Source organism: Amyelois transitella, chromosome 4 (genome assembly GCF_032362555.1).
Source record: "Amyelois transitella isolate CPQ chromosome 4, ilAmyTran1.1, whole genome shotgun sequence".
Lineage (NCBI taxonomy): Eukaryota > Metazoa > Arthropoda > Insecta > Lepidoptera > Pyralidae > Amyelois > Amyelois transitella.
Window position 1 is genome coordinate 649,372 of NC_083507.1, and position 12,402 is coordinate 661,773.

Below are 12,402 nucleotides of genomic sequence, written 5' to 3' on the forward strand. Positions count from 1 at the left end.
TCGATTGGATCCTAATAATAAGTGTTGTAGGTGGCATAGACACGGTAGAAACATTCGCGCGAGTGACATTTACTTTTTTTTTAATATGCAAATACGTTGGAGAACAACGACCTTTAGTTGACGTCCTGGTTCAAGAGTTCGTTCTTGGTAGCTGTAGCGCTTTGAATTGATATTTATTAGTGGCACTTGTCATTCCGAACTGGAATGCATGCTTTTGTGTCATCGATGTAATATTTGAGCACATCGTGAGCGAGTTACTGATGTTTCGTGTCTCAAATCGTACACATGGGCACATAAGGAATCTGTATATTGGATCTGTATTTCAGTATTATTTTGTTTTGGAATAAGAAACAAGGTTTAAACGTAACTAGTACAAATCGGGAACGATATGCTGAAAGGTCACTTCATATCCTTAAACAAAGCGCTTAAAGGTAAAGACTCGATGTGGAACAAGCAAAAGAAGTATGAAAGAACCATTGTCCAGTAAAAAAACGTGATTATATGTAGTTACCAAAAACTATATTATGGAACTCGTCAGCCAATTCACTCACGTCAAGGGTTAAAGAAGAATTACGGCATTGTTTACGCGCGAGTAGCCCGCGCATCCGGCGTGGTCCGTCGATCACGTATAAAATAAGATTTTTTTACACACCTTTCACTTCCGACCTGTGCAGGTATCGATGATAACCAGCGTTATTTGGCAGCTGCATTCAAGCATATATTGTTACCTCAGCATCCTTTCCGTGAATATTCATGGGAAAGTGCCATTAAAAGGTCTCCGGCGTGATTCGCGGTGTTCCAAATATAAATTTGAATTTGTCAAGAATTTCATGTTTTTTTTTTCAGTCTATGCTATTCTAATACCAGTTTAAATATCTTACAATGTTTTTTTCTTAAATATATATTTGAAGATGGGACACCGAGGTTAAGGCGTTACCATCGTTATGTAAGTGGATCTCGGGCTCCAAAACTTCGCGGTGAGGGGGAGGGTGAAACCAAAAACAACTGGATTTTAAATAAAAACTGTTTTGAAATAGTTACTATTTAGGTCAGAGATTAATATTGATCTATTTTTCGTTCAATTAATTTTCGAATCATGCGATGACACAGTTATGTCTGGATCTTGACGTTTACAAATTGGATCACATATTTTTGTATTTTAATTAAATATTCCTTGGATTAACTGAAAAATATGTTAAGTTTTATTATAAGTATGTTATTTGCCGCACAGATTTATTGTCAAAATCAAAGAAATACACATGCAGTTCGTAATGTGAATTTTATTTGTTCTTGTTTCAAAGTAGAAGTCAATAGCCCTAGCACACATGCATTACTGTATTTTTTTTAAACTTCAAATATATTTATTTTGAAGGTAAATCACACCTTAATTTTGACTAAAACGGTGATAGATATGACACGCACAAAACTGCGTCAATGTTCACCTTGACCAGGTGAACGAATAAACTAAATGAGTTTGATTTGGCAAATTCTAGAGAATAATTTATTCAATGCAATTTAATATTTATGTAATGTTCATAGTTATTTGCTCATGTTCATTAGATCACCCTACTAGCATCTACCTATTAGAGTATTCTATATTTGACTTTTTTAGGTGACTGGCAGCTAAGAAAAAAAAAACTTTCTTCGGCTGTACTCTCAAGAACCAGTCAATGAATCAATTGCACTGCAACTTATCTCGTGTGTAGACGCCTTTATTCCGTACGTGCCAAAAGGCTAGGTGTCATATCTCGAGTAATCATTTTTTTTTTAAATTATCGGCACATAACCATACTCGGAAGTGCATCGGTCGTTGAACTGTACCGAGAATGCTGATGTTGAGTCAGCTATAATGTTGCATATGAACTGGGTTTGATGACAATGACATTTACACTAGCTATGGTGTGCGTCTTCGCTTGAGATTTTAAATGATTTGCTGTCATGCTAGTGACAAGTTATTTTTACTTTACGTCATGTGTTTACGGTGTTGACTGAGCCAACAGATAATTCAATGAACCACCACCAAACTTGCTGAACGAAACCTGGTCATGTTTATTAGGTATTTTGCGTTAATTTATCTGAAATATACTAATTGATGCGTCCATTCCACTCGTGACACAAACTGATTACAAAAAATACTTCACTTATTAAAGCGAGCATATCGCCGAGCAATAATTAACTAATATATATCACGTCTTTATCCCTTACGGGGTAGACAGAGCCATCTCGAAACCACGTTCAGTTGGACGGCAATGACGGAATTAATATTGCAATAAGTCGCAGTCGATAAAATGCCTGATTTCTAAAAACAAATATGGCGTCGTGTCTAGTGCAATATTCTTGGAATTCATACCGACTCTATTTGGTCACATAAGTATATGACTTATCGTTACAAGTTAGGTTTTCCGTGATGGGTCAACGACATTTATTTGTGTTGCTTGCAGTGCAGTTGTGCATGCGCAAGTCTTGTGACTTAGGTATATAAACATTATTTATTGGCCAACAATAAATAATGTCAGGTTAAGAGTACCCGAAACCGCCGAGCTTGCATGAAGAGAGTTATGAACGTGGATGAAGCGCAAGAAGTATGCAGAGATCGTGGTAAGAGGACAGATGTAGTCTCTGCCTAACCTGATTTTACGTATTTTTTTATTTTTTATTTTTTTATCTGTAGGTTAACAATAAATATACCACGACTTTATCCCTTACAGATAAGACAGAGCCAACAGTCTCGAAAAAATGGAATGCCTACATTTTATAGGATTTAATTGAGATTCAAATAGTCACAGGTTGCTAGCCCATCGCCTACAAGAGGGATCCAAAGTTTATAAGCCTATCCCTTAGTCGCTTGTAACGACAACCAAGAGAAAGATGGAATGGTTTATTTTAAAATGTCTAAAACCACACGGCACCACGGCATAACATAATAAGTTTTTATTTTCTTGTACACCCTGAAATAACAAGATTGGCCTTTATGGCGCAGCGGTAGTACGCTTGTCTGTGACACCGGAGGTCCCAGGTTCGAATCGCGGCCAGGGCATGATGAGAAAAGAACTTTTTCCGATTGGCCTGGGCCTTGGATGTTTATCTTTTTAAGTATTTATTATAAAATATAGCACCGTTGAGTTAGTATCTCGCAACACAAGTCTCGAACTTACTTCTACCCTAACTCAATCTGTGTAATTTGTCCCGTATATATTTATAATTATAATAGAGACGGGAAGTTAATATCTATTGCAATTCTCAATGCAATTCTCAATGCAATAACTATTGCAATTCTCAATGCAATGCATTTTTTTCAATGGCCAACTGGACAAAACATTGAATTTTGGCTTGACCTACTCTTAAGACTCAGTCTCAATGCCCCAAGTTACATAACCAAGTGATTCGATACGCTAAGTTACGTTAAGTTATTAACCGACCAAGTTATCTGGTCTTCAGTGAGCCATGTCTGTCTGTAATTTGTAAGTTACTTATTGAAACATCGGCTTCATGATTGAGAATTGCTTAAAGTAACGTGTAATACATATATATTGAATGTTTGTTAGCTTAATCTTATTTTTACATTCATATAATCGCGTCTTTGTTCCAAACTGGGTAGACAGAGCCAACAAGTCTCGTATTAAAGACTTGTGTTATATACATTACCTATTTATTCAATGACTTTTTTTATTTATTGTAATTGCTTAGTAGTTTCGTTGAGTTTGTATTTCGTAACACGTAATTTGTCCCGTATATATTTATTTATACAAATAAAGGAGAAGAATAAATCGGTTATCTTAATTTTGTAAGTACATACATATAATCGCGTGTTTGGCCCTAACTGGGTAGACAGAGCCAACAATCTTCTCTGAAAAGCCACGTTCAGCTGTATGACTTAATCATGGAATTGAAATTTAACCTAGTATGTATAAATGTATTTTCTCTTTCTACTCGTGTGAAGTCGCGGGGCATACCTTTAGTGATTTACAAATATATATACGGAAAGACAGATGGACAAATCAGAAAACAATATGCTATTGTTTCAAGAAGAATGTCGGATAACGACAATACACATATATTTTAAACTAGAGGCCGCCCGCGATTTCGTCCGCGTGGAATCATTCCCGCGGGGACTCCGGGATAAAAAGTAGCATATATATTATTCTGGATCTTCAGCTATCTACATACCAAATTTCATCGTAATCGGTTCAGTAGTTTTTGCGTGAGAGAGTGACAAACATCCATACTGACGTCCTGACATATTCACAAACTTTCGCATTTATAATATTAGTAGGATTCTAACGAGTGAGATTATAGTTTCATATAATATAGTAGTAATAAGGTACATAAGATAAAGCCGTGTGGTTCCCGAAACTTTCGGATCGGACCACTCCATATCTTTCACATGGATGTCGTAAAAGGCGACTAAGGGAAAGGCTAATAAACTTGAGAGTCTTCTTGATGGGATAGCAACAGCGAAAAGCTGAACGTGGCCATTTTGACTGTCGGCTCTGTTTACCCCGCAGGGGATATAGACGTTATTATATGTATGAAGGGTTTTTGCGTGGACGGAGACGCATACGGAGGCGCGGACGAAAGCTAGTATGTATTATGTATGTATATTATAATAGTACGTCTGTTTTTTTCATATTTTGAAAGTAAAGAAAAATTATTTTGAGTATATTTTCGTGTGGTTAAAGCGATACTTAAGAATTTTATACTGCCCTAATATATATATAATCTTCTAATTATTTTTCCACCGAAATCCAAAACAGTAAAATATATTTTAATAATTATCACAACGTAAAAGCAAATATAGCTTAAAACAATGACAGCAAAAAACATATAATACTTTATGCTAAAGAATAACAAGGAAGACATTCATATGATATATAGTATGTTCATATATGACAGGCACATGATAAATTACCACGTTATTATATAATATTTCAAAATACTTAAGGAAAAATTATTTAAGAGCAAAATTACGAATTTTGCAAGAGATCTTTAGCGTTCACATTGAATTGGGGTAGGTCAGTGTCGCACTTTCTCCGTTATCAAACCTTTTTTTTTAAATATATATTCTGAAAAATTATCTGTCCTTTAATTATATATAAATATATTTACGTATTGATCAGATTTAAATATCCTTATGATATTATATTTATTCATGAGTCGATAATTTAAAATTTACGATGTATAATTATTACTGTGCATTTTTTTGTTGCAATATATTTTGATTAGATATAATTAATTATTATAGAAATAAGTAAGATGCGTTAATTAATTTTATTTTGTTTTTTAAAAGAGCTCGTAGCAACCGCTACGCCGTAGCAGCCGAGCTTCGTCTACGAGGGCGATGTCGTAGACGACGGGTGAAACCTCGTAGCGCTCGTAGCTTTTCTTATATATAAAGTATTTTTTTATATATACTAATATCCTTATACATATAATTAATTGTAAAGAAAAAAGAAAAGATATTAGCGTTAAATAATTAAGATGAAATAAAATTAATATAGCTTCAATTTTTTTTGGTAGATATGTTTTTTTTATTTTGCTGCCGATGTGCAAATGTTATCGTAAGTGATAAGACAAACATGCGAAGCACCGGAACATCATCATCATCAACATTAGCGATAACAAATTCGACTTGCCAAATGCAAAAACTTACTGTATCTCTTCATTAGCGACTTCTTGTACGCTTTCCCGGACACCGCGTCATCGCCCGGACTGAACCGTCCGGCGGAGTCGTCCGATTCCGTGCCGGAATCCCGTCCGGTCGCCAGGTAATCATGGGACTGCCTCAAAATCACTTGTGCCCGTACATAGTCCGCCGGGTCAACGAAATTATGGCGCGCGAAATCACAAACTGTTATTTCTTTACGAACTGTCAAGTCCAACGGAGCTTCCTCTTCCATTTTGGGGGAGTGCGGCTCCTCTGGGTAGGCCTTCCTCGCGGCCAGGGTGCGGGGTTCAGCGTCAGCGCTGAGGGAGCGGCGCTCGACCGCCGGCGGCCGCCGGGGCTCCCCGCTGGCGCTGGCGGGCCGTGCTACAGCCATCATGTTTACTTGTTTACACCGAAACCATTGTCACCCAATCAGTTATGTCATACGGCGTAACGTCGGTGAGAGCGTGCCGCGTCCGCGCGCGCTCGCCACAAATTGCGGACTGAAGCGATGTCCCAGTTTCTGCGATGAGTTGGTTCTACTGACTCCGTGAGCGCGCTCGGGCCCGCTCGGCGGCGGTCGGCCACTTTCGTTTTCGTACGTGTCAATGTGTGTGCGCCGCACACTAACACCAATCTATGTGGTGCTTTTTTGACAATGTGTGCGTTAGTGTGTGGGAGCTTTTTCCACTTTCGTCGGTGCTTTCCTTCATTTCCCGTGTTACTTAACAGGTTTTCGCTCGATTCAGTCGCCACCCGACGCGCTTTTATATTTCCAGCTGGTAATTACGTGGCGAAATCATAATCACCTCACTCGTGAAGTGTTGTTGGTCTGTTATCGCTGTTCGTGACGGTTTCTCCTTAACTGACCTACATATTGACAAGGGTTTGCCCATTACGAGACTAGGTCGTTCAGAAATTATTTTTCAATTGAATAATACCTACGGTATAATGTTCAGAAGCGGAACGAACAATATCTGTTTTGCGTAACAAGGCGCGTAAACAATTTGTGTGTGTTTTTTTTTATCTAACGCCGGGGCATTGACCGACATTACAAATAAAGTTGCGCGCGCGGCGGCCACGTGACACAGTGAGGCGGCCAGCGGGGGTAGACCTCCCGCGCTGCTCGCGTTCTAAGTTAATTATACGTTGGAGGGGGAGTTTGTTAGAGTTGCGGATGCCTAGATACGCTGGTCGTAAATAGATAGGTTTGAATCTAGAGCCAATGTCAGCCGGTGGTGTTTGGTACAAGATAATTCGGTCGCCCCACGAGGAAATAGCGCTGATTACGTACGTGACGATTGATAACGGAGTAAATAGACACAAATATTTGGGGCGCGATGGGAGATGAGTTATGGCGCAGAAGATACAACGGAATATTTGTGTGTTTGTAAATAAGCGATAAGGAAAAAAAAATTGAAAGAAATGCTTAAGATCATGTTGTACTTAATACTACGTATTAATAAATATTATAGACTTATGGTAAACGGGAAGACATTTCGTCATTTTGACAGAAAATCAGAAAATCTGAAATCTGAAGTTCATGAAGTTGAAAGACAGGAGGAATGTTGCCACTGTTCCAAAAAGGCCGCAAAAAAGGACAAAATATTTTCCTTAATTTAAATAAAATATATTTGTAAGACCCAATGGCAATAAATTATTTAAAAAAAAAGAGTTCTATATTGAGATTTGAATTTAAAAATAAATCAATATTTATTTAAATGTATTTTCAGCTTTGAAATGCTGTATGGTATGTTTGTCTAATTGAATATGGCAACCCATGAGATTACAGGAAGTACCATGGTTATTATTTAACAGGGAAATCTAAGGGTTTTACCAATTATTAACACGATCATCCATTCAACCAGGTTTTTTACTTACGTGTCCAACCGTCTTTGTAGCCAGATTTGTATTGGAACTTACCTGAAAAAGAAATTATTTTTTATAAGTTAAAATGATAAAAATATCTTTACATTAAGCTTATGAAGCTTATTAAAGAGAAATGTTGTTTATATTTATTTGTAATTAATAAACTGATAGGTCAAGTTTAGAGCTGTTTGGCTAAATGATAGAATTCAGTCTACCCCGCAAAGGATATAGCGTGATTATACGTATGTAAATAATGAACTCCTAGGCTAATTTTGTTTAATAACTGATAAATCGTCAGGAGTTACATATATATGTCTACATACATACATACATAAAATCACGCCTCTTTCCCGGAGGGGTAGGCAGAGACTACCTCTTTATATATATGTCTAATTAGAAAAAAATCCCACAGGAACGAGGACACGGGAAGGTCTAGTTATTAAAAAAATTGAAAAGTAAAAATAAGTGTAAAAATTTTTAAGACACTAAAGATTTTGGATTTTTTTATACAATAACCAGTGTAGTGCGTTTTTACTTAAGTCGTCATTAACGACGACTAAAGGAAATCATAAAATGGGAACCAATTGGGTATCCTTAAATTATTTATGTATACGTGCCATTCATCACAAGTCTGTTAATTACTTATTAATAATACAAGTTATAAAACATATCAACGTCTGATAACGAAACGTTTACGTAACTAGCGAAAAGAAATACGCAAACCATGGTCAGGCGGCTAGCTTATCAGGAAAATAATGAATGAGTCGTAATTTTGATTACATCATGTCGCTGTTAATATTGTATTTACTAATTTCTTTTTTATTTTTGGGACAAATTACACAGATTGAGTTAGCCTCGAAGTGAGTTCGAGACTTGTGTCACGAGATACTAACTCAACGTTACTATATTTTATAATTAATACTTATATAGATAAACATCCAAGATCCAGGACAATCAGAGAAAGTTCTTTCACTCATCATGTTCTGACCGGGATTCGAACCCGAGACCTGCGATGTCACAGACAAGCGTACTACCGCTGCGCCACAAAGGCAGAATTGAAAAATTAATTTTGCGTTGAATAGACCATTTATCGAGGAACGCTTAAGCTATACAACATCACGCTGCAACTAAAAGGAGCAAAGAAATAATAGAATAAGTGGAAAAAAAACAGGGAAAATTCTTCATTCTTGAGGGCGTCAAAGATGCCCAAAATAACTTTTTCACGCGGACGAAATCGCGGGCACAGCTCCAACATACGATTTGGCGAATCAAAGATGTTGAGTCTTATCATGATCAGAGGTGGAGATCGGTCATCGACCCCGCCCTTTGTAACGTTATCATTGCGGATTATTTGACGCATCACGATTTGACGTTAGAACCATTAAAAGGATTGATAAGCGATATGTTAAATTTTTATTATATAGTTAATATATATTAGATAATAGCCGTGTAATTCCAGGAACCACCAGGACAACTCCTCTTTTCCATGGATGTTCTAAAAGGCGATTAAGGGATAGGCTTTTAAACTTGTGATTTTTCTTTTAGGCGATGGGCTAGCAACCTGTCACTATTTGAATCGCAATTCTATCATCAAGAGAAAAAGCTGAACCTATCTAGTCTTTTCAAGGCTGTTGGCTCTGATTACTCCGCAAGGGATATAAGCGTAACTATATGTATTTATTATATAGTTGTGTTAAAAAAAGCTTAGCAAGTGAAAATATGATATTATGCTGAGGATCAAGGTTGAAAATTGTATGTAAGCACCCATAGTGTATGATGTCGATTACTTTTTGTGTCCAATACTATTATAAAGACTGCCAAAAGATAAAAACTATTTTACTAGGACTCTATCGGTACTATACCGACATATTTATGTTCTACAGAGTCCCAGGTTCGATAGCGAAGGTAAACTAATGTGAGTGCTAAATTTTAGCTGATTTTCTCTACGCTTAGTTTTTATATCGTAGAAAAGGCTCACTCATTATGTCTACATAGGTACGTATATAAATATTATTCGCCATATATTGTCAAAAGTACCCGAAACCGCCGAGCTTGTATGAATGTGGATGAAGCGAAGGAAGTATGCAGAGATCGTGGCAAGTGGAAAGAGGTAGTCTCTGCCTACCCCTCCGGGAAAGAGGCGTGATTTTATGTATGTATGTATGTATATATTGTGACCCCGATTTTTTTTATAATAGCAACGAATTTTACACATTTTTTAATGATTTTTTCCTCCTATAAGTTTTCAATACAGGTTTATCTTAAACTAATAAGAGAAAATACATGAAATAACTTGTACTTGTAACATAGAACCCGTTCGCTAGTCCCACAGTTTATGTTCTACACGCGTACAGACGTACGCACACTTACTGTATTTAAGGCCCAGAGACCTACATACAAGTATATCTCCGCGTAAATATACCTACATCGAACATGAAACTGCCCACAAATGTGCAACGGAACTGGACCTACAAAATATGTAGTTTACAGAAATATGACTTGATTCATATAATGTATGGTACTTTTTCTATTTATCAAAGATCACGTCAAAGCTCTATGAAAATGCTTTAGAATAAAAATATTATTGGATTTTAAGATTTTTATTTTTATTTTTTATTTATCAAAAACAATAGCCATATAAAATAAAATTACAACACATTTCCTGCCACAACGTTGTTTACGACGTAAAAAAACGATATACGCCTTTCATGTAACACTTTATAAACTTATACACTTAAATAAACCAACTTGCTCAGTATAAACTAGAGTAGGTATCTAGTTTATACTGAGCAAGTTGCTCATAACAACAGAATAACTTCTTAATGTCTTTTTATTCTGCACGAGCAATTTTTTTTATTATAGATGATGTTATGAGAGCCATTGGCAATGCTATGGAGGCTGCAGAAAGGATAAAGATTAATGACCAATATAGGTGGACCCCCAAGTATTTGAACATTTTTACAGAAGGTGCGACTTGTAATACGATACGAGAGAAAGAGAAAGCTAAACTACTTATCTCAAAACGTTTCACATCTGCAACTTTATAATTTGTTTTTGCGCAAAAAGAGCGTTGCAAGTTGCGATCGCGCTTAGATCATCAATCTCGCGCTTCCTGCGGTGCAATTACGTGCGGGTGCGAGCGAGACGGCAATAGTGCGCTTGCGCAGGAGATAGAGGGACGGAACTTCGAGATGCAGGATCGAGGTGTTGCTGTTTAGCTGCGCTTGGACACGCTTGGTATATGCATTCTAATATTTTAAAGAGAAAAAATACTAAGCTGATTTTGTTAGAAGTTAATACACAATTTAATATAGGTAACTTTTTATATTAAAGTGATATGAGATTCTAGTAAGAATTGATAATATTTTGTCATTATCAGTCAGACGACTGCGTACTGGTAGGAGCGCCCTTGTTTGAAATTTTGTTAACATTAGAGAAACTTGCCTTTAAACAGTTAGTTGATTTTTAATTAAAACCTTTTTCACAAAAGTTTCAAAGTATTCCGCTTACTTTTTTTTTCTTTCACTCGCTACAATATCTACATACTTTATTATTTTATCTTATTAATTTATAAAATTCATGTACAGCAAGTGAAATGAGATTCTAGTTAGAATTGATAAAATTTTCTTTAGTCTTATTCGAAATTATATATATTATGAATGTCGTAAAAGGCGACTAAAGGATGGGCTTGCAAACTTGGGAATTCTGTTTTGGGTGGCGATGGGTTGGCTACCTGTCACTATTTGAATCTCAATTCTATCATTAAGCCAAACAGCTAAACGTGGCCTATCACTCTCTTCAAGACTGTTGGCTCTGTCTACCCCGCAAGGGAAGACGTGATTATGTGTATGATTGTAATGTAGATGCAATTAAACACTCGTAAAGTCACTCTATTGAATTAATGTAAAAAAGAAATATATAATTCCAATTTCAACAAGAGCGAAATTCATGGCAAACTCGAGGGCATGTGCTAGTTAACGATAAAAAAAAAACTAAGATAGCACAGTTACTGCAAAAAATCTATCTCCGCCGAGCATATCCGAACTGGCATTGATAGAGCGCAGAGCGACGCACGCATTCAAGGTAACACACGCACAGACACACACTTAAATACACATTAATATACTGCAGAACACACACACACACACACATCGCAACATTACCGCTTTGAATGTCGTTACAAATGCAGTTCTGAATTTGAAATTCTGTTCTATTTATTCAAATTTCAGAACGTGCAGTTTTTAAATTGACATAAAACTGTGTTCAGTGATGAAATTTTAACGGTTTTTCGTTGCTTAATTCAGGTTGGTCACACACGCATACACACACACACATATTATGCAAAGATGTGTGTATTACGAGATGTAATTGGTATCGATTAGCGCAGGAAGACGCGCTTATGCTGTTTTGTTTTTATTTATTTTTAACTCGGCCAACTAAGCTCTAGTTGCGTAGGTCAGTGTATTTTTGCAGCATAGTTTTGCTTACGAGTATTAAATATATTTACTGTTAGTTATAAGCCGTGTGGATACCGGCACCAGTAGATAGAAAGAATAAGACCATTATTTGCCATGGATGTCTTGAAAGGCGACTAAGGGATACTCATTAACTTGGGATTCTTTTAGGCGATGTGCTAGCAACCTGTCACTATTTCAATCTCAATTCTAGCATTTAGCCAAACGACCAGGTGACCGTAGCCGGTCTTTTCAAGACTGTTGGCTCTGTCTGCCCCGCAAAGGATTATATGTATATCTATATAAATAAGCAAGACTAAATTCTTATTAGAAAAGTATTTGTGATTTGAAATCATTATCACGTATTATTTTCAACACTTACTGTCCAAAATTACAAAATTGATTCCCAGAATTCCCACAGGACCTTTTCAAACC

At 36.5% G+C, this 12,402-nt stretch overlaps 1 protein-coding gene across 2 annotated transcripts in view; it reads right to left on the minus strand.

Annotated features, from left to right (window-relative positions):
- LOC106132928 (ecdysone-induced protein 74EF) overlaps window positions 1-12,402 on the minus strand; it is a 217,507-nt gene that overhangs the window by 60,153 nt on the left and 144,952 nt on the right. Inside the window, exon 1 of one of the 2 annotated variants that reach the window (XM_013332501.2) lies at window positions 5,651-6,176. The exons of the other annotated variant lie outside the window; for it this stretch is intronic. Within the exon in view, the coding sequence (XP_013187955.1) occupies window positions 5,651-6,041 (391 nt within the window). The 5' untranslated portion in view covers window positions 6,042-6,176. Of the gene's footprint in view, window positions 1-5,650; window positions 6,177-12,402 lie in introns of those variants that run through there. 2 annotated transcript variants of the gene reach the window in all.